This window comes from Heterocephalus glaber, unplaced genomic scaffold, assembly GCF_053883595.1.
Source record: "Heterocephalus glaber isolate CG9 unplaced genomic scaffold, H.glaber_assembly_v1.0 deba00001547, whole genome shotgun sequence".
NCBI classification, from domain to species: domain Eukaryota; kingdom Metazoa; phylum Chordata; class Mammalia; order Rodentia; family Bathyergidae; genus Heterocephalus; species Heterocephalus glaber.
Window position 1 is genome coordinate 1,147,664 of NW_028258340.1, and position 23,849 is coordinate 1,171,512.

At 39.9% G+C, this 23,849-nt stretch overlaps 1 protein-coding gene across 35 annotated transcripts in view; it reads right to left on the reverse strand.

Annotated features, from left to right (window-relative positions):
• Positions 1–767: 767 nt before the first annotated feature.
• The window catches only part of Jade3 (jade family PHD finger 3), a 150,633-nt gene continuing 127,551 nt past the window's right edge, over positions 768–23,849 (reverse strand). For 34 of the 35 annotated variants that reach the window (XM_087189959.1, XM_087189952.1, XM_087189947.1 and 31 more), the window contains 4 exons: positions 20,553–20,669; positions 9,987–10,457; positions 8,313–8,430; positions 768–3,772 (listed from right to left, as the gene is read on the reverse strand). In XM_087189959.1, the coding sequence (XP_087046085.1) occupies positions 2,862–3,772; positions 8,313–8,430; positions 9,987–10,457; positions 20,553–20,669 (1,617 nt within the window). In that variant the 3' untranslated portion in view covers positions 768–2,861. The remainder of the gene's footprint in view (positions 3,773–8,312; positions 8,431–9,986; positions 10,458–20,552; positions 20,670–23,849) is intronic. The other variant, XM_021249606.2, reaches the window with a different exon arrangement.

A 23,849-nucleotide genomic window follows, 5' to 3' on the forward strand; every position in this document is an offset into this window, starting at 1 on the left:
GGTTGGAAGGGGGAGAAGGGGGAAGAGGGAGGAGAAAGAAAAAAAGGTAGAGAGAGGGAGAGAGGGTGAGCAAGCGTGCCTCACCTTTTCTGCCTATCTTCACTACTGATTTACCCAATGACCTTTGGCAAATGTATTTCTCAAATATCATGAAAATGTTTATGATGCCCTCAAAGTCCTTCCACACCACCACATGATTTCTATGACATTACTATACTCACAGGACCCCTAGAATGAATATTGTAAAAATTATGTACTTAAGTGATGCCCAATTTACTAAGCCTTCTGAACTTTGTACATTTATTTATTTAGTACCAGAGACTGAACTCAGGACCTTGCGCTTGGGAGGCAGGCGGCGGCGCCACTGAGCTAAATCCCTGGCCCAAAGAGGGCATATTATTATTATTATTATTATTATTTACTATTATTTTGGTACTGGGGATTGAACTCAGGACCTTGTGCTTGCGAGGCAGGTGGCAGCACCACTGAGCTAAATCTCCGGCCATCCTTGGTGATTTTTAATGATGATCCTCAGGGCTTTATTTTTTCATCATTTCTGGGTAAAGCCCAAATGCCCTGAGTTCTCTTTGGTCCCTGGTATTGACATGAATTATGAATCTGTGCTTCTAAACATTCAATTCCTCCTTTCCCCCCTAACATCCACTTGTTTTGTTTAGTGACTATGATTTTTTTCAATATAAAGGGAACAAATGTAAGATTTTCTAAAACCAAAATGCCAAAGTAAAAAATTACCACACTGACAGTAGTTAGCAGTTTTCATAATTTAATGAAAAAGCATTGGTAAAAAGGTGACATTTGAAAAAGACTTGAGTTTATCTTGGAAAACTGGACTATAAAGACAAAATAAAAAAAAATAAGAAACAAGGTTAAGAGGTAATACAACAAAATGTAACAAATGCATTTTGGGGCAACTGAAATGTATACAACTGAAGGCTCCTTCATTTAACTAGGAAAATCCTGTAAAAACATTACCACTACATTTCCTTGACTGGAATGATATTTTAGTCCATTCTCTCCCCAATGGCATTACATATGGAATTTGGCTGAAGCACACTGTTTTGATGTTTTCTTTTCCTCTCACTCATTCAGACTTGAAAGGCATGAAAGGACATAGGCTACCACACTGACCTATAACATAAGCAGTTTACAACACAGCTCTATTATAATTATTACTATGAGTGCCAAATTAATGTTTACCTCAGGAGAACACAAAGGAAAAGCACAGAAGCCTAGTGTATGAATACAGGAAATTCTCATTTTTTCAAACAAAATACAGGACACCTAGCACATATGTTACGTCACGTTCACATGTACATAGGCACAAAAGAAAAACATTTTGAAGATAGAGCCAAAGGAGAGGCAAAATACAGTTTTTAGAAAATGAGAAAACAAAAAGCAAAGAACCCATTAACAAGGCTACAAGAACAAAAGTGGGGGGAGAGGAAAACTGCCCAGTCTTTCTTCCCTGTGGGTGGAAAGAGGGCCCCTGCCTCCACTGGCACCTACTGCAATGGGACTGTTTTTCCAGTAAGAAACTTCAAAAATTGGAAATGGTCTTTTTTGTATCAAAATTTCCACTACACTTTCCCAAACTAGAAGAAAGAGAATATTAATTTAAGGCTAAGAAGAAGAGAGCTGATAATTATAGTCTGCTTCACATTTTAAAAACTTCAACTTTTCCCCCTTTCTTAAATGGAAGCAGACATGTTTTATGCCCTCCCCATGAAATGTAATTATTCTCTTCCTCCAGAAATTAATCAAGGCTGATCATTTGAGAACAGGGTATAAACAACTTCTGAAAAATGGCTCCAGCCGTTTTGTTTGGGAAACTGCCTCAGATTCAAAATTGATACAAAGCTAAATTATATCCATGTGTTAAAACACATGCTTTCAAATTCTGTTTGATAATAAAAATCTGTTTCAAAATTAAAGCAAGAATACTTAACCTCTGTGCATATTTTAATTATACCTCAATAAAAATTTTATAAACATTAAAGCAGGTATACAAAAATTGTCAGCCAAACTTATTTTAGTCAAACTTATTTGAAAACAACACAAAACCCTGACCTGGTACAAATATCCTAGAAATGGTCTCACTTTGGGAAAGGCTCTGGGATTCTTACAAATGCCTAAACAGAGAAAATCAAAGCATTTTCCTTGGAAGTAGTACTTTTGTAAACACTATCCACAAGTTAGCCTTTTATGCTTGTTAGCTGGGTGAGTTATGTCTGTGTCCCCAACAAACAGGTCTAGGAACAGGCACTGGACACTTATAAGTAATAGGAGAAGTGTCTTGTTAAGTTATGATACTGTGAAAAGAACTCAACCTTGTGCAGAGCAAAGGAAGAGAGTAGTGAGTTTGACAGTATCTGAGAATGTCTGTCTCCTGGTCTGTCCCTTAAAGTCACCATGGAGTTAGAAACTTTCTAGAAGGACCTCTGTGAGCTACATGCTGTAGCTGCAAAAGATAAGTAGTTTTAGTGTAAGATAATCAGTCTCTTGCAAATCCATTAACAATGAATGCAAAGACTCTCAATACATAAACTCATTGTGATATTAACTGGAAAGCTGCCCTGAAGTATTTATTGAGTAAATACTCTGGGCCCAGTGGTTCCCAATAGCCTCTGACAAACCAGCCTCTGGACAATCTGCAATTCTTGTAATGTGCTTGTAAAAACTAGACTTGAAACCTTTTCAAAAACTGTAAGCCAATTTATTATGGAAAATTTCATCCTTTTCCCTGCAATTTCTCCTAATATATGCTAGAACCCTTTTGGTGTATAGATTTCCCCCAATACATGGGCAAAGGCAAAGGTTGGGTTGTCTTTGGGAGTTTCTAATCACCTTTGCATTGAACTATGGGAAAGAGGATGTGTCTTGCTTTTACCATGACAATCCCGTCTAGAATCATGGGGAGGATTTTCCCTATCTGAGCTATCTTTTCTTACCCTGGATTTTTCTTTGTTCCCATCACTTTCAGCTTCTGAATCACTTAATTCCAAATCTGGACAATATCCATCATTTTCCTGATATGAAGCTTTCCCTGCAGACCGTCTGAGAAGCTGCCTACCCCAGAACTGTTCTTTAGGGCTCACACTCTTGGTTGGCTTCACACAGCACTGAAGGTCCTCAGAGGTCCTCACCCACCTGTTGGTGGCCTCTTTAAAGGACCTGCTAAAGTGTTCTATGGTGGATTTTCTAAAGGTACCCTGACTGGCCAAGTGGGAACTGAGCATGGACTCTTGGTCACAGAACACCTCACTTGAGGTTTCTTTTTGGGTGACATTCCCAGACCAGCTACCCTCTAGGCCATTGGATTTGGCAAACTTGGGGTTAGGCTCATTTTTCCCATTCTCAATGGAAGACTGTCCATGGAGGGCAGCTTGAAGGGCTAGAGGCTTCCCCAGTGACTGCCCAAGATAGAACTCTGAAGATGGAGCTCTCCGAGCAGGACTGGAATCCTTTGCTTCACTCTGAGAATAACTAAGACTGGCCAGCAAACAGTTACTCTTGCTCTCTAGTGGATGTCTTGAATGCGATTTCACTTTCATTTCTAGAGGCTCCGAAGGCACCTGCATGTTTCTTTTAGTGGGACCAGGGGAGCTGCTGTCAGGAGAGTAGGGTCGGTGGTCAGCTTCTGTGGAGCTGTTTCTGGAGTCTTCCAGGGTTGATCTGGGCATTTTTAACTTTAAGGTAATTCTTGGTGGTGGGTAAAACAATGAGTTTTCTAGTGTATTTGTCAAAGGAAGTCCTGAGATCAAAAAGAAAGATTTATTTTAACAAATGTTTTAATAATAGCATACATACTTATTATGGCAGAGTCATGTATCTACTGTTCCCAGCAAATATCTAAGGAGCACTGTTTTTTGAAACCCATAATACCTCATGGGAGTAGCAGGTGGACTGAGTTAAACTAGAGGATGAGGCCTAGAGTGCTACAGATGAAACACTCAGTAATGCCACACTGTTGTTCCATAGCTCCCAACATCTTCATCCATACTTTCCAGTCTGTAAAATTATCACAAAGAATAGCGTGCTGCCTCCTGCATCCTCATCTCTGTCTCTTTCATTTCTGAAAAGAAGGTCACCAATAGTGGTTTAGAAGAGGCTCTACTTGAATGGCTGTGTGTATGCGTGCATGAGTAATGCACAGTGCTGACAATGTGTCTCAAGTAGACATTTCAGATCCTTCCCTTCCTTCTCTCCTGGCCTTACTAAAACAAATCAAATATACCACCACAGAAATAGCACAGGGTTTGGTGAGGGAAAAATAGATTGTGTTTTAGCCTGGCATTAGAAGCGGTAGGCAGTTTCTGCCAATGTTATGCCCCTACCCTAGAATAATTTCCTGACTATAAATGACCATTCCATAATGGTATGGGGAAGATTTTTTTTTTTTGCAGGGGTGGTGGGGGGTTTATAGTGGTGAAACCAGGAGGGTTACAACTAGTCGATTATGAGCTTGGCCTGGGGAGTACTGACAGTCATTTATGTCACCCTATGATCAATTAGAGTAAGTCTTCTTCTATTATTTTGAGTGCTCGGAAACTAGAAAGAAAGAATAAAACACTACCGAACAGTTCCTCCTTGCTTACGGACTTGACGGTTGCCCATTATCATCTTACCATAGTCTCACAAAAGTGAGAATTAAAGAGGCAAGCTCTTAGATACCCCCAAGAGGCTGTATGTATTTGGGAAGGGTCCATTTTAAATATCCACAGCCTTCATCTCTGCCAGGGCCTGCCACCTGCTGATGCTGCAAGCCATAATGAGCCTGCAATCAGAAGCCACAAGGCTGTGCCAATCTCCTTGGCATGCAAGGGCTCTTCCCTGTTCTCCTTTAGTTATTTTGCCAGTCACACTGCCCTTGACACAAATATCCCAGAGCCTCTGATGCCTACCTGACACCTCATTACTCAGTGTCTCTCTTGCTCTATGGCTGGCCCCTGCCAAGAGCTGATTCTGCACATCCTGCCCAGTGGCCCATAGTTGTTCAGGGTCTGCTTCTTACCTTTGTTTTTTTAAATAAGACACAGTGAAGTTGCAGGTGTCACTGGACATGACTGTCATTTTTCCAGCCAAGCAGCCATGATTTTGACACTCTAATTATTCTCACCCATCTCTCCAACAAGTGGGCAGTGTACTCTGCAGAGATTCTGTCTTGCTGACTGTTCTATAATTTAGCTTAGTTCTTAATCCCTAGCAGGTGCTCAACAAATATTAGCAATTAAATGAAAATGCAAGAACTAGATCCTGGCTAAAGATTTAATAGATTATTAAGATGAATAGCCTTGGAATTGTGTTCTGGAAACTGAAATTCAATTCTATCAATTTCTAAATGAATTTGATAATTACAGATTAACTTCATGGCTCTAACTAATGGCTTCAAACGTCTGTATGGGATCTAAATTATGTGCCCTAGACCTGCAACTCCCCTACCCCTACTGTAGGATTGCTTGAGTTGATAATGAAATAGGCTACGTAAATACCAAGATTGGACTGAAGCAATTGAGCTAATATGGGTTATATCTAGATATTCCCTCAAAGCGTCATCTGCTCACAGGTGGGGCTTTTGGGAGGTTATTGGATCATGGGGGCATGATACTTATCAGTGGATTAGTCCACTAATGAGTTTATAGCTAAGTGTGATATTGGAGAATGAAGCCTGGTGGAGGAGATGGGTAACTGGGGTCAAGGCCTGGAAATGCATATCTCCTATCTTCTCTCAATCACTCTCTGCTTTCTGCCATACCATAAACAAGCCTCCTTTGCCACACTCCTTTGTCATGTTGCCCTGTCTTGGAGACAGCACAGGACTGAAATCTACAAACTATGAGCCAAAATAAACCTCTCCTCATTTAAATTGTGGGTGTTGGATATTGTGCCTTAGTGATGAGAAAGTAAGAACAGATTTTGGTATCAGAGAAGTGGGATTGTTGCAGTGATGCTACCTGACCATGTGGTCTTCGGAAGTGGCTTGCATGAGGAGTTTGGAAAGGTTTGGAGATGCCAGCTGAAGGAGCCCTAGAAAAGCTGTGAGCCAAGCTTGACGGGAGATTCTGGTTGGAGCTCAGAGGACCAGAATGTTGGCTGTAACGCAGCTGGAAAAGACCAGGCTCAAGAAGTTTCAGGTGGGAAGGACTCCATTGGCAGTTGGACTCCAGGCCATGTGTGTTATCTTCTGGCAGCATTTTGCTTATGTCCAGAGACTTTGTGGGAGACTGAGATTAAGGGTGGCAGACTAATTAACCTGGCAAAGGAATTTCAAGGAAGCCAAACATTCGGGCTGTGGCTTGGGTACTTTGGGGGGCTTTTAGACAGCTCTACATTAAGAATCAAGAGCAGACTGCCCAACAGAATGATTTAAAAAGTTTTGAGTTTGGCCAGAAAGGAAGCTCTGGTTAAAGTTGGGCCCCGCAAAGATGGAGCAAAGGAGAAAGGGGTTGCTGAAAAAATTAGCATTAAAAAGAAGCCAAGTACTTTGGAATCACACAACAGGAAAAATACCTTGAGAGAACGTGAGGAACCAGCAATGCTCCACCCTTTGAGGGACCAAAATTGCAAAGGTGAAAGACTTTACTTTGAGCAGAGAGCCCCAGGGTACCATGCTGCAGACTGGCAGCAGCCTAGGGACTAAGAATTGATTTCCCCGATTCAGTTCACCATGCTTAGCCATCCAGGTACTGAGGCCTCTGCAACCACCAGCAAGATGCAAAATGGCTTAGCTACTGCTCCAGTTGGTGGCAGACCTTGGCATCATCCACATGGTGCTGGTTTTAGGCACATGCAGAATAGAAGAGTTATAGGCTCAGGGAGGCTTCCACCCAGATTTAAGAAGACCTGAGAGGCCAGACAGTGTGCCCCTGAGAGGGCAGTGTGTAAAGCTGTAAGTGTGAAGCTGAAAGTGCAGTGGAGACCCCAGGATGTTGGAAAAGACAGGAATGTGGAACATCTGAGGAAAGCCACAAGGGGTGAGCAAAGCCAGCCCAAGAGGGAGGCCATGAGGGCTATAACCACAGAGAGTGCTATAAGGATGGGGCCACCCAAGCTCTTTGGAATTCACTTTTTTCTAGCACATTATTTTATTCAAATCATATTAATATTGACAATAACTGAGTAGCTAAATGTTTATGATTTCATGATTATATATACAACTTTTAAAATTACTATCAATTGATACATATGGATTGTAATAAAACGGATTCTCTACTTTTCAAAGTATTTCATAGATATATTTTGAAGAAAATAAATATTTAAGTTATCATTAACTGTGGAGTTCACATCTTGATCACAGATTGCCCCAGGTGCCGGACAAGGAACTACAGGATGTATGTATTTAATTTATGTTTGTTTTTTTAGACAGGGTCTCACTGTGTAGTTCAGGCTGGCCTTGAACACACTATGTAGTCCAAGCTGGCCTCAAACTTGCAGTCATCCTCCTGCCTCAGCCTCCCAGGTGCTGGGACTACAGGTGTGCGCCACCACACCAGGCAGAAATACTGGATTTAATGTTTGCCTTGCTGGATTTGAGTTATTGCTTTGATCTCATTCTTTTCTATTTTCCTATTTCTACCTTTTGGAGTGGGAATGTTTATCCTGTGCCTTTGTATGCTGGAAGTGTTTAACTTTATGTTTATAGGGCTTACAGCTAAGGATTTGCCTTAAATCTCAGAGGAGATTTTTGATTTAAGACTTTTTAGCAATGCTAAAATGGGTAGGACCTTGGCAACCCTTAGAGATGGACCAAAAGCATTTTGCATAGAGATGCACATGAGTCTTCTGGGGGCCAGGGCAGAATGTTATGGTTTATATTCAGATGTTCTCCCAAAGCCTCACCTGCTCATAGGTGGGGCTTTTGGGAGGTGACTGGATCATGGGAGTGTGATACTTATCAGTGGATTAGTCTACTGATGAATTTATAGGTAAATGTGATACTGGGAGGTAAAGCCTGGTGGAGAAGGTGGATCACTGGGGTCATGACCTGCAAGGATGTATCTCCCTTCTGCCTCTCTTGATCACTCTCTGCTTCTTGACTGCCATGCCATGAGCAAGCCTCCTTTACCATGTTGCCCTGCCTTGTAGCCAGCCAACTATGGACCCAAACCTCCACAGACTTTGAACCAAAATAAACTGCTCTTTAAGTGGTAGGTGCCAGGTATTATGTCCCAGTGATGAGAAAATAACTAAGACAAGAAATTTTAAAGATGTTTCAGTGGAACAATTTAAACAGTTAAAATAGGATGTAATCAGAGTTTATATATTTGCTAGAAAGATATTAACACACAGGTTACCTTCACCAATTTCTTGGTTAAGAAGCTGGGCCTGCAAATTGAAGATCTGTTCCTGTATTTTGCTGTGTGATAGTTTCAGCTTCTCTCTCCTGCTTATCATGTAGCACAGATTTCGGACCTGAAAGCCCAATCCCCAGCAAACAGAAATGTTTGTAATGTTAAGCAAACCTGACAAGTGAAATTGTTTAGCTAAAATAAAGATGACTAAGATCAGGTAGGGGTGGATGTGAGGAGAGAAGACAGGACCCTTTAAGAGCTGCAGACTGAGAGCCACTTCACAGGAATTCACACAGCATAGTTGATCATAGGGGTATGGTTCCTGTAATAATCAGCGGCACAAAATGCTCCAAAGCCGTCTTCTGAAATCTACTCTCCCTACAGTGTCATGAGATCAGTATTTATGTCCACAGTCAGGCTGGGAAGACAGAATGATGGTTTAACAATTCAACATTCCCTTTAGGTCCCTCAGTACAAATGACAGCAATGCTGGCTCCACTATAATTTTCCAATGAGACCAGCAGAAGATGGACCAGCAAAAGAAGTCTGTTGGGAAAACTGGAAGTGGCTTTTTGCTCACACTTTCAGTTTAGTCACATTTCCACAGCTACAAATATGAAGTTCTTACTCTCTCATACTCAAGTGGACAAGTTACTCAACCTTTCTGTGCCCCACCTGTAAATAGGGATGAAAAAAAGTTTTTCACAGCATATGAGGATGAAATGAATATTTATAAAATGCTTAGAACAGTATTGGTAATAATAGTAATAATAGGAGGTGCTATATATTTGTGTCTTAAATTTTTAAAAGTGAGCCAAATCCATTAGTTCTTTTTCAAATTTTGGTAGCAGACACAAAACATTAAGCCATTTCTATAATTATACTTAATTATAAATTTCTCTAAGGTAAACATAGCACCTAATTTATCATTGAACCCCTGTAGTACCCAAGTTAATAGATACCTGATAAATATATCTTGAGTGTAATTATCTGGTATAGTGGCTCTCAAGCAGGGACTATTTTGATCCCCAGGCGGGGCATGTAGTAATTTGGAGACATTTTTGGTTGTCAGAATTGGGTGGGTATGGGTAGTGCTTTTGGTACCTAGTGGGTAAAGGCCAACAATAACTGCTAAACATCCTACAATGCCCCTTCCAACAAAGGGTAGCACCCCACAACAAGTAATTATCCAGCCCAAAATGTCCATAGTGCCAAACATGAAAAACAGAATTCATTTTCTGTTGCCAGCAGTTTATAAGTATATCACTAAACCATAGCTGAGCCAATCTAGGCTCAACAGTGAATAAAATATAAATCGAATGAGGATTTATTTTAAATTTATAGTTCCGAGCATATATGTGAGGCCTCTCCAATCTCTGTACTGTATCTCTGAAAATTTAAACAGAGGCCAATGTCTGGGGCCACTGTGAAATCTTAAGATAAGCAGAGACACAGAAGCCCACACCAAATTGAGCTGGGCTATTTTTCTTCCTCCCCATTTTTTTTTTTTTTTTTTTTGCTACCTGGGATGGAACACAGGACCTTGTGCTTACAAGGTAGGCAGCAGCACCACTGAACTAAATCCCAGCCCTGAGCTGGGATATTTTTAAACTGGAAATAGGTCCTCCATTTCCATGCAGATGAGATCTACTGAGTAATCAGAGCTCATCACCTTACCCTTTCCAAGTCCTGCCGTAGATGCATAAACATTTGCATGCGAGTGTGAATACTTTCCTCTTTTGGCTGTACAAGGCCATTTTCTTCATCCTTCTTTAGAGGAAATAATGGCTTGTTGAAGTTGCTTTTGCGCTTTAGTTTCCAGTAGTTATAGATAAAGTCCACAACTAGTGTGGGCTGCCCCAGCTCTGCTGCCACATCTTCCACTTGGACCAAGGTATAGAACTCCTCCTCCAGCTCCCTAAGCTTCTGTTCCCGAAGGCTGGTTTTCTCACTTTTGGCCTGGCTCTGCTCGGCAGCTCTGTGGTGGGGGTACTCAATCTCCCCTGGTTTCTGCCTGTTTTGGCCATGCTTGAGGCAGTAAGACTTGAACTTTACTTCATCCCCCTCACCTAGGATGGTCTTCATCTCTAGGTTGTGCTCAAAGGCACAGGTGACATGGAAGGCAGTGATGCAGCTTTTCACGGAGCACTGCAAGAAGAAAACATGTCATCTATAGCTAAATGGATGCATATCAAGGCCATAATCTTAAGTGAAATAAATAGGACACACATGTGTAAATACGAATAGTTTCTCTAGTGTGAGAAACTGATAGTGTAAATAAGGGTTAAAATGATTAAAATGAATAATTGATAATTTGAAATAGGAAAAAAGGTCCGAAGACGAAGGAGTGAAGGGAGGGGAAGGGGAAAGGAAAAACTATGAGAAAAGAAAAAAAAATGGAAATGAAATCTATGTAAATAGGGTGGAGGGGGTGAAGGGTGCACAGGTAATGGGGAAAAAAATAAGAACCAAGATACATCATGCACAGGTACAAACACCCAATGATAAATGTAAACGAACTGTATACCTAAAATGTGCCAATAAAAGAACTAAAAAAAAAAAAGAAGAAGAAAGGATGTGTCAAGACAGCAGGGTTGAGGGGAGACAGGGGAAGCTCTATGTCTCTGAGCTTAAACAGAGCCTATAGGAAGCAAAGGCTGGTCCTAAATTAACCATGACAAATGCTTTATACATAACCCAGGAAATTTGCTCCTGAAAAAAAAGGAGTAAGAAAATGTCAAACTCTTCCGTCAAGGTTTGAGCTCAAACATTAACAGCCTTCAGCTTTTCTGAGAATCCTTTCTGACTTAGCTATGTCGTCTTTTCTCTGGGTCCACATCACCCTATATATACTTTTATAGTGGTACTTTTCATACTGCACTTAAGAGCATAATAATTGTCAAATCCTTGACCATAGATCTCCCCTCCCCCTTTACTGGGGATCAAACTCAGGACCTTGAGCTTGCAAGGCAGGGGCAGTGCCACCTTGGCCATAGATCTTAAAGACAAAAGCTGTGTCATTTATTTTGGCATTGGCATCAACTATTGAACAAGCAGTTGCTCAGAAAATACTTCTGAACAAATGAAAGAAAAAGCAATATTACTGCCAGAGCATCCACTGGTTCTAAAGAAAAAGAAAGTCACAGGAACTCCAATGTCTAAATAACCTGACCTCTTGAAACTGTTCTTATAGAGCTGAGCTCCCTACACCTTAGCCAACTAGCCATGAGTGGCCATTTAAATTTAAATTTATTAAAATTGGGCTGAGGAGTATAGTTCAGTGCTAGAGCACTTAGTGTGTGGACAGCCCTGGGTTCAATGCCCAGTACCACACAAAAATTTATTAAAACTATATACGCTGAAAAATTTATTATTTATTTATTTGCTTACTTTTGAGGCAGGGTCTTGCTATGTAGTTCAGGCTGGCCTTGAACTCACTATGTAGCCCAGGCTGGCCTGGAACTCATGGCAATCCTGCCTCAGCCTCCAGAATGCTGGGATTACAGGCATGTGCCACCATGCTTGGCCTTCCATTGAAAAATTTAGCTCAGTCACACTAGCCACATTTCAATCATACTGGACAGTATAGATACATCATCCATCACTGGAGAAGTTCTATTGGACAGTATGGTTATAGACATTCTGAAATTAAGTTTATAGTATTCTGCCATTCATATATTTAACACATTTATTTAGAATTACAATGGACCACACATTGACTATTCATAGCACAGTAGGAAGAATCTGGTCCATGATGGCTACACTCTTGTGCTTCATTTAGATTTAATTGTCCTTTGTTATAATTACAATGTTACAGCTTTCCTTCCAAAGGGTTAAAATATGGGTGGGGGGAGACTTACATATTTATGTAGAAGAGAGGTAAGCAAAAGGATTTGTTTTTAAGGACAGTATGGGAATTCTCATGGTCAAAGTCAAGTCTCAACTCTTGGAAGCCTGCAGCTGGAGGCCACTCTGCTCAATTACCTATGTGTTGGGTTTTTGGTAACTGAACAGAGAGAATGACTCTGGATGTGAATAAAGACAGCAGGAATGTGAAACTAGACATGTTTCCTTAGATTGAGAGATTCTACACCTAAAAGAACACTGGCAACCATCAACGCTTTAACAAAGCAGATTCCATTTAAGCTAATTTCACAGGATAAAGAACTCCAGGGATGAGGTATAATTCTAAGTCTAATCTAGCCTCACATTTATTATTGCTTGATTTTCCTCTATAGTGCCTGAATTACCTCTATAGTTTCATTCCCTCTATCTTCCAGTTTAGGGGCAACCTAGCCACATACTAGATTCTTTCACTGACAAAAACTCTACCATCTCCTACAACAGCCTCTACTCCCAGCTTCAGACAGTTTTACTGGAAGTTTGTTACATTACACTGAAATTTGTATCATTCAAATTTCCATATATTTGACAAGCTTTATGAAAACAGGAATGATGAAAACCCAAGACATGCTTTTGTGAGTACTTTTTAGTATCACTTGGCTGAGAAACAGGCAGACATTTAAAAAACAAGTAGTAAAAGGTATTATTTATTATTTTTATTTCTGTGTGAAACAGGATCCCATTATGTAGTTCAGCCTGGTCTTGAACTCACTATGTAGCCCAGGCTGGCCTCGAACTCATGGGAATCCTCCTGGCTCAGCATCCCGAGCACTGGGATTACAGGTGTGCGCCACCATACCTGGCTAAAATTTTTTATGTATGTTTGTGACATAGTAATTACATTCCTCTTGGGGAGTTGGTACGCATACATATTTATATCTTGATCATTTTTACTCTCCCTTCCCCGTTCTGTCTTTCCCTCCTTTCCTAGATCCCTTTCCCATCTCCACATACTCTACACCTCCTTGTTTCTTAGTAAAAGGCATTATTTAGTAAAAGATAAAAAGTGTTGGGCACAGTGTCTGTTTGCTCTTTAATAACAGATACAAATATGGGAGGAAAAAACAAAAAGATTTTCTATTCAAGGGAATGAATGTGTGACACAAAGTTACTACCAGAGCTGGGCATGGTGGTGGTTTGCCGGTAGTCCCAGCTATTTGAGAAGTTGGGGCAAGAGGATCAGGAGTTTGAGTTTAGCCTGGTAAACATATTGAAACTGTCTCAAAACCAAGCAACTGCCTGGTGTGGTGGCATGTGCCTTTAATCCCAGCACTCAGGAGGCTGAGTTTGGAGGATTGCTTCGAGTTCAAGGCCAGCCTGGGCTACACAGTGAGTTGGGATAGCAAGACCCTGTCTCAATCAATCAATCAATCAATCAATCAACCAATCAACCAACCAACCAAACAATCAAAAAACAAACTGGTAGCAATAGGAAGTAGTAGTAAGCTCTCTCAGGTCAAATTTATAGAATGTGGAGACATAAATATGAGTAACTCAGAAGAAAATACACAGGTAAAATTAGGTACTTATATGAAAAATGAAATGTGTCTTAGAAAACTCTGCCATAAAATCCATCTAGTTTCAGAAAACATGATTCTGTGGTATTTATAACTGGAAGTTTATATATTTTGGTGGCAAAGACAAAATGATGACCAGATTTTGAAGACAATCAAATACCTATTTACTTTTCCCCTTTTTGGCAGTACTGGGGATCAAACCTAGGGCCTTGCATATGCTAGGCAAGTGCTCTACCATTGAGCTATATATCTCCAGCCCAAATACAGTATCCATTTGCCTTTTTCTAAAACATAAATCTGCTATATTTTATTAAACAAAATGCCTTTGGATATATCTCATTTATTTCCGCCATAGCCACTTAAAGTGATAGGGAGGTATCATTATGCCATTTTTTTGGGAGACAGGGTCTTGCTATGTAGTTCAGGTTGGCCTTGAACTCACTTAAACCAGCAGTGATCCCACTGCCTCAGCCTCTCAAGTGCTGGGATTACAGGCATGTGCCACTGCAGAAATGACTTCTAATCTTGTGTACTCCAAATTTAGGATACCCAAAGAATAACAAATGTGGTAGGATTACAGGAGTGCACCACCACACCCCAGCTATTATGCCACTCTTACAGAATTCCCTCCCCTCTCCCTTCTTTCCTTTCTCCATTCATTGGGTTTTGGAGACAGGGTCTTGCCATGTAGCTCAGGCTTGCCTTGAACTCACTATGAGGCCTCAAATTCAAACTCAATCCTCCTGCCTCAGCCTCCCAAGTGCTGGTACTGTATTAGAAGCTTGGATTATCACACCCAACTAAAAATTTGTTAAAATTATTTTCTAACTGAAATAATACTGTTTAATTGTGGGGAATACTCTTAAAAACAGCTTTTATACATGTGTCTCTAAACACTTCACTACATGTGTTACAGTGTGGTCATCACATTTATTTACTGAAATAACACAAAAATCCTCAGCTTTACTGAGACATAACTTACACACCACAAAATTCATCCATTTTAAATGTACATTTCAATGGTTTTCAGTATATGGATAGAGCTGTGCAGCCATCACCACTACCTAATTCCACAACATTTTCATCACTGCCCAAAATAAATCTCATCCTCATTTATAATTAATCCCGTTCCCATCCCTGGCCCCAGGCAACAACTAATCAACTGTCCGTCTCTAGATTTGCCCATTCTGGACATTTCATGTAAGTGGAACCATATAAGATGTGGCTGTTTTCTTTGACCTAGCATGTTTTTAATATTCCTCTGTTTTCCAGCAAGTATAACTTCAATCTGTTTATGGCCAAAAAAATACTCCATTGCATAGATATCCATTCACTAGTTGATGGACATTTGGGTGTTTTTCATTTAGAGGTTTGTTATGAAATAATGGTGCTATGAAAATTTGTGAAGTTTTTCTACAGATCTATGTTTTCATATCTCTTGAACATTGTACAGTAAAGGATTGATCTTGTCCAAAGAAAGGTTTGGGCCTTTAGTTCCAGCTCCTGAGAGGTAACCTCTAAGCCCTTTGAATGTCCTGCTCAAGAGTTGTTGTCTTTGTTTACCTGGAGGCCTTGGGCCAAGTCAATTAGTCTATACTAACAACGTGATTTATGGTGGGGGGTTTGGGCCATGTGGTAGCAGCCTGATGTCTGCAGGAACGTGAGGCTAAGGCTAGCCACATGGAAGATCAGCTGCATCTACATGTCAACCTACAATAACTTGTCTGACAACAAAGTTTGGTTGAACTTTCCTGGTTGACAATACTCTGGTGTATCACTACACATTATTGCTAAGGGGAATAAATAATCTTCACAGCATTCCTGGGAGAGGAGTGGAAGCTATACTCCTGATCTTTCCTGAATTATGCTCTATATTTCTTTTTCCTTACCTGATTTTTTTTTTTACTGGAGACTGGATCCAAGGGCTCATGCATGCTAGGCAAGTGTCCTACTACTGAGCTATACCCCAAGCACTTTTAAAAATTTTTTATTTTGAGATAGGGTCATGCTAAGTTGTCCAGGCTGTCCGTGAACTTGGAATCTTCCTGCCTCAGCCTCCTGAGTAGCTGAGATTATTGGTATGCATTCACCCTGCTGGGGTCCTTGTTTTTTCTTCTTGAGACAGGGTCTTGCTATGTAGTTCACGCTGGCCTTGAACTCACTACGCAGCCTAGGCTGGCCTTGAACTCACAGCAATCCTGTCTCACCCTCCTGAGTGCTGGGATCACAGGCCTGCCTGGCTCCTTAGCTGATTTTAAATCTGTATATTTTTACTGTAATAAAGCTGTAACTGTGAATATAATGGCTTTTCAGCATTCTTAAGAGTCCTTCCAGTGAATTATTGAACCTAGGGGTGGAATTGCTGGCTCATAAGGTAACTAACTCTATGTTGAATGTTTTGAGAAACTGCCAAACAGTTTTTTACAACAGCTGGATCATTTCTCATTTCCACTGGCGATACACAAAGATTTCAATTTCTCTATATCCTTGCCAACAAAATTATTACTGTTTTCCTTTCTTACTATTGCCACCCCAGTAGGTATGAAGTAATATCTCACTGTGGTTTATTTACTTCTAAAGGGGGAAATAATTTTCTATATAGTCTTCAGAAACTGTGAAGAGGACAGACTTCTAAAAACACATTCATTAAAGGGAAAATACTATCCTTACACATGCATGTTTATAAGGAGAGTTTCTGTGGGATGGGGATGGGACCAGATAGGGTAGATGGAATAAAAATCTTGAAAACGAACACCAGAAACTGATCTAGGAATTAAGATATTTCTTTTTCCCTGAGATATTGGGCTGTTCCCAAACAAAACAGTGTTCCTCCTCAAGAACAGATAACACCTGCCTGGAACAACAAAGTCCTGGTACACGTTCTCAGCAGCTCTTGTCCTGCCACAGGGCAGACATTTGGTTGTCCTCAATCCTCAATAATCCATCCAGACAAATGGTTAGCATCAGAAAAATTTGCTCAAAACTTGGTGACAGAAACATTGTCATAAATGGTTCAAGCTAGCTTACAAAACTCATTCCAGCCACTGTACACTTAAACTTCAGCACCAAAGTGACCACCAGCCCTTCTGATCATTCATCCCTAAGGGTCTGCAGGTCTAAGAGGAGATGTTACTGCAGTGTTAGGTAACTTTTCCTGTGTTTATATCTTTTTTATACTTTTTTTTTTTGGTACTGGGGATTGAACTCGGGACCTTGCGCTTGCGAGGCAGGCAGCAGAACCACTGAACTAAATCCCTGGCTTAATTTGTTTAAAAAAATTAATTTTTCTTATAGTCAAACTTATATTATCCTAACAGTAAACTCATGGTGGTCTATAAATTTATCGACTTCAGTATAGTTGTATGTGAATTTGGACTGATCCCCACCCTTCTGCTGTCTATCTAAACCTCAAATGTTTGATTATTCTATTCAATGTGGCCGGATGAATGCTAGGGCTTTCCATTAGAAAAGTCAGATTGACTCTAGGGAACAATAATATGAACAATAAAAACAACCACTACTACTTGTATCACTAACATTGACTATTTACTGTTAGGCACTGTGCTTAGCTTTTCACTATTTTTGAGTGAGTACTATTAGTATCTTCATGCATAGATATGGAAACAGGCCTAAAGATGTTGGCTAACTTTTTCAAGCCAGCATAATCAGAGGTGAAACCAGGGTTTGAATTCTAGAAGTCTGGCTCCAAAGGCCATACTCTTTTTTTTTTTTTTTTTTAAGGCCACATTCTTAATCATTCATTCCTCTCAGGAAGGCCTAAAGTATCTGGGTCTAAGTTGAATGGTCTAAGTTAAACATAAAAGATACAGAAGGACCCTACAGGAATTCTACAAATTTGGCAGTTAGAGATACTGTGACCAGGGCCTAGGTAAAAGTTCAGGGCTGCCTGGTACACCTGATTTGAATTCAGACTTTAAGATCTGCTCCATGATTATCAGAAACCTTTGTGATCATGGCAAAGGTTTGTTTTAGTTCCCAGATATGGAAGCTGTAGAAATTAGTTGGTGTTAAGTTCTATTCTTGCCCAGTGGATATTCCCAGCTTAAAAGAAAAGGAAGTATGGTGGGTATTCCCATTGCCAGGACAGAGGAAGCCAGAGTAAACATAATTCATAGACAGTTATTGTATTCTACACATTTTTCCTTTTCATAGCATGTATCACCTTCTACAGTGCCATTTAATATCTATTGCTTATTATCTACTTTTCTTTTCTTTCTTTCTTTTTTTTTTGGTACCAAGGATTGAACTTGGGACCTTGCGCTTGCAAGACAGGCGGCGGCACCACTGAGCTAAATCCCCAGCCCTCTACTTTTCTAACTAAAATGTAAACTCCGTGGTACAAGGTTCTCCATTAGTTTATCAATAGACCCAGTTGTATAGAATCAGGGATAAATATTTGTTGAATAAATTATAATTCCTTATCATCAAAGGCTGGAAGTGTAGCTCAGTGGGCTTGCCTATTATACACAAGGCCCTAGGCAGGATGCCAGCACCACATATAAACAAAAAGTTTAAAGAATCTCTATTTGGTTAGATCTTTATAAAATGAAGAATCTGAACTCTGAGAAACAAAAATAAAAACCAAGTGAGAAACTTCCTTTAGAATGTACCATCATCTATCCATTTGTTCATTCATGATCCATATGTTAATCAATCTAATATTTCTCTGCCTACTATTGTCTACCCTGGTGTGGGGGGATCTAAGGATGAAACAGTATGAGCTAAGTCTACCAGAGAAGATAAAACTCACAGATGAATAACTGATAGAAAGCAGAATGTGGTGTTACAGCACTGTAATGCAAACCCAGGTCTGCTAAGGTCAAGGCTAATGTTTTCTCTCATCACAGTCATGGTGCCAATTACTAACCTGTGTAAAACAATGCTTTAAGACAGGAAAAATCAGAGCAACACGCAAGTGCTACAATGGGGAAAATAATTAAATCACTGGTTACAAATTTAATGTCTATTATAAAATGATTATTATGAAAACATGGAAAACATTTTACTTTTTGGTGAAAATACAAATCACAAACTAATCTATGGTACAATAAAAATGGATGTACAGCATTTACTCAATAAATACTAATTGAGTGTTAATGATGGGCAGATAAATTTACTTCATACCGGGGGAAATTTACAGATGATACACAGTGCTCGCTTTGGCAGCACATATACTAAAATTAGAATAACACACAATCTTAGTCCTCAAGGGGTTCACGTATGGGGAGCAGCCAGGAGAGAACTTACAACGTATTAGGGTAGAAGACCCCAGGGGAAGTTTTCCTTTATAATGGTTAAAGTGCTATAGTTAAGATAAATAAGTCAAAAAAAGGTTTATAAAAATCAAGGGAAGTATATGATTTTGTCAGATGATGGACATGAAACATGTCATGCCAAAACCTCACAAAACACCTAGAGCCATGGCCTATGCTATGACATTATATGGCTCCTTTTCTGTGAAGGTCAGCAGCCAAATCGAATTTCAACTAGCCTGTAGCTAATATGCAAGACGTCTGGGGAGTAGATGGGTCAGTCCTTTCTTCCATCTTGTCAGCAGAGGTGCCACATTACATAAAGTTTGGAATAGAAAGTGAAATGAACATGGAAAGTCTTTGTAAATAGGAAGGGTGGAGGGGGTGAACGGAGGGCAGGGGAATGGGGAAAAAATAAGAACCAAGATACATCATGTAAAGGTACAAGATCCCAATGATGAATGTAACTGTATTGTATACCTAAAATGTACCAATAAACTAAATGGAAAAAAAAAAGAAAGTGAAATGAAGTGGAGTGTGGTGGCACATGCCTATAATCCCAGCACTCTTGGAGGCTGAGGCAGGTAGATGACAAGTTCAAGCTTAGCCTGTCCAACTTAAGTGACTTAGCAAGACCATGTCTCAAAATAAAAAAGGGCTTGGATGTAGCTCAGTGTGAAGGCCCTGGGTTCAATCCCCAGTACCACACACAAACAAAAGTGATAGGAAATTATGGAAAGTGAGATTATGAAGAGTTGACTTTTGTGCCTTTGCTGGAAGTAACTGGCCTTTCCCAGTCTTACCTACATTTTCCCTTCCAGCTGTTACTACTGGGTGCCATACCAGCTACTACTACTACTACTTTAAGCAGCTGAATTCCGGTGCCCTAAGTGTCCCAGAAAAACTTTACTTGCACTACTATACACAAGAAATGCACCTGTAAGAATGAGTTTCAAAACTAGCTCCTAGAACTTATCCATTCAAATGTATTTTCCCTATGAGAATTATTAAACCAGCAAGAGCCCAGCAACAGGGCTATCCATCAAATTGTCCTGTATTTCGAATCCATTTACAGTTAGTGGGTGAGCCACATAATAACATGGCTGCTTGATTTAAAATTATAGCTTATTTCTACTCAGGGTGGTATCATCTGGCTTCAGAGGTAGGTTAATTTATCATCTCTGACAACAAGGGATGGAGATTAACTATCACTATGAACATTTTGTGAGACAGAGCTAACTTTGTTGCCCAGGCTGGCCTTGAACTCCTGGGCTCAACTGATCCTTCTGTCTCAGCCTCCTGAGTAGCTGAGACTACTGGCACATACCACCACGATCCACATAAACTGTCATGAATATTGAAAACAATAAGCTGAACAGTCCAGAGGCAACATTCAAAAATGGGATTTCTAGAAATGGCTTGTAAAATGTTAGAGTCTGAGGCATGAGTGGGCAGCATTTTGAATGACTTTTTGGTTAACAGGACATTACAGAGGGTAAGTCTAGCCAATGTTGTTTTAGCTCACTCCACAATTTCTCATGAGGACTTACCTGAATACAAGCCCCCGTCTTCAACTTGCACAGGGTGCAAACTAAGGCCCACCGGCTAGGTGGGATGTGCGAGAGCTTTGTGATTGGTTCCATCCTCTCAGGATAAGCAATGCTGACCTACAAGTAAAACACCACCATAAGGCAGAGGCACCAAGGCATCTCAGAACTACCTTTCACAAACCATAAATAATGTTATGTGAAGCTCCAAACATCAAAACAATGAGGAAAATCACATCTTTCAAGGTTAATATGGAACCAAGAATAAATGAAATGTGTCTCTATCCACTGCTCAGTCCTTCAATCATTTCCAGTAATATAAAGGATTCCTACAGAGGACAAGAGAGTAGGCATGGCTACCTTAACGATTCAAAGATATCTATTGAAAGAAAGCTACAAAGGAATTAAAATTCACAGAAGCTAGCATCTGTTGTACATTAGAAGTGGTGCCACGTGATTTATTTCATTTAATCACCTAAGGATAAAGACAGGCAGTGATAAGTCTTTACAATGGGTTTACAAAGAAGTACAATATTGTTGGAAATTAGTAGCAAATTTATGTAATGAAAAGATTGCAGTATGTAAGTAGAAAGGATAAGACTGACAACATTTCTAAACCAGAGTCTTTAAAATGATATAATTACCCTCAGCTTATCCTTCTGACTCAGCCAAAGTAAACTTAAAAGTCAAATTAGTCTTTGAAAGAGTGCTGAAATGAAAAGGATGCTTTAAAAAAAGATGGCAATCTGGGTGTGGTGGCACACACCTGTAATCTCAGCACTTGGGAGGCCGAGGCAGTGAGTTTGAAGCCAGCCTGGGCTACATAGTGAGTTCAAGGCCAACCAGAACTAATAGTGAGACCCTATTTTAAAAAACCAAAAAAAAAAAAAAAAGGAAAAATTCTTTTCCATGTGAAAATTAGGGGTTATGCAACTGCTGGTAAAGTGTTTTCACTTTTTAAAGGAATATATTCATGGGTTTTTTTTGTGGTACAGGGGGATTGAACCCAGGGATCTTTATACTGAGCTACATCCCGAGCTCTTTTTTATGTTTTGAGATAGAGTGTCACCAGGTTACCCTGGTGGGATTCAAACTTCCAGTCTTCTTGTCTCAGCCTTTCAGAGTGCTAGGATTACAGGTGTCCTCCACATCCAGCTACTCATGACTTTCTAAGAGAAAACAACTTAGGACAATGAAGAAGGGTCAAATAATGATGGTCAAACTAGTATAAATTCTGTCCACATCAGGAAACAGGTCTTGAATAGTCCAGAAGGTACTGGAAATAAGAACTAGAAACCAAACATAGAAAATGTTGATAGCTCAGAAAGCTTACTGCAATTTTAAAGAACTCTTCCAGAGTCATGTTTTGTGAGATAAGAGAGCCTGTTCTATTAGCTGAGGGATCTGCTACTGGAAACCAGTCACTCTCAGGGCAGAAAGCTGAGATCATTTTACATGTTTATAGGACAGATTTTTAGAAAAGGAAACTACTACTCATTTTAAAAAACACTGATGTGTATAGCCATAAGAATACAAAACTATATATCTAGGACTCCAGTTTAAATGTTTGATTAGATAAACTTGGGATCCTCCTGTTTCAGCCTCTTAAGAGTGCTAGAAGTACAGGTATGCATCATCACCCTTCACTTAAATTATCAGTGCAGTGTTATCAGCTTCCCATTAACTAAATTCTGTAGCCTCTGTTGTCATGCAGTTAATCTGCCTAACAAATTTGCTAGCTTAGATAGGTGGGATATCACAACAACCGAGAAAGAAAGCAAAGAAAGGAAAGAAAGAGAGAAAAGGAAAGAAAGAGAAAGGAAGGAAGGAAGGAAGGAAGGAAACAGAGGGAGGGAGGGGCAGACAGCTACAATAGGTAAGGAGAAGAAATGTCTGGGAGACCTTTTTAAATTAAGTTAGTACACAGCCCCTCAAGAAATACCAGCAATTGAAGGACGAGGTTAGATAATGAGAAAAAATTTTGAATAAAGGTCTCAAGTAAACGTTGACTCTAACCTCTCTTGAAAAGAGCTTCAAGAAGTAAAGGGCAAAAAGTCATAATGGGTAAAAGAGCCATTGATCCCTTTATTTGTAATAACCCTAAAACAACAACCCAAATGTCTGTCAAAGGAGAATGGATAAATTATAGCACATCCATACAGTGGAATAATACTAAGCAATAGAAAGGAATGGATTAGTTTTACAGTGCTAGAGATCAAACCGAGGGCCTTATGCATATTAAGCAAGCATACTACCACTGAACTACATCTACATCCATAGGAATGAACCACCAATACACACCACAACACGGGGTGCTAATCAGATAGAAAAGAATACCCATGAATTATATTTATATGAAGTTTAAAAACAGGCAAAACTTTTTTTTTTGAGACAAGGTCTTGCTACATAGTCTAGGTTGGCCTCAAACTCATTATGCAGCCCAGACTGGTCGTGAACTCACAGTGATCCCTTTGCCTCAGCCTCCCGAGGATTACAGGCCTGAGCTACCATGCCTGGTGGCAAAACTTACCTATAGTAATATAAATAAAAAGGGGGTTAATCTCGGGGATAGGGAGTAGAAAGTGGGTATGATGGATCCTTTTGGTGTGCTGTATGTTTATTTCTGAGGTATTCCATGTCTTGGTCTGAGTTGTGGCTACAGGTATTTTTCATTAGTGCATATTAGTAATACAGAATAGAGAGATTCATTTTGGCATACTGGTACATGCATATAACATGTTTTGATTATTTTCATCCCCATTACTCCTCTCTCCTCTTCCCCTTACTTCCTCCCTCCCCTGATTCCTTTCCTCCAAAAGTCTACCTTCTAGTTTCCTGTCTCTGTCTTGCATTGCTCATATAAGAGAAAACAGGGTGATATTTAACTAAGTCTGGTTTATTTTCTTAATGTGATAGTCTTCAGTACCATTTATCTTCCTGCAAATGACATGATTTTGTTCTTTACTGTTGAATAATATTCCATTATGTGTGTGTGTACACACATACACACACACATTTTCTTTATCCATTCACCTGTTGATGGACATCTCTTAAAAATCCGCTGTTCACATCTGCTGCCTTTTGTGCCTCTTCTCTCATACAAATTTATCAAATATGACTGGAAGTACCCTCTATAAGTTAATCAATGTGGGCTTATATGTACACTTGCATCCAAGAAGGAGCTGAGGTAGCTCAAGTAGAAGTATTGTTGCCTCAGAGACCATGAAGCATCTCCATGGTAAGTCTGAGTCAGTCTAAATGTTGTGGGAATAGGGGCACCCTACAGAAAATGGCCTTAGG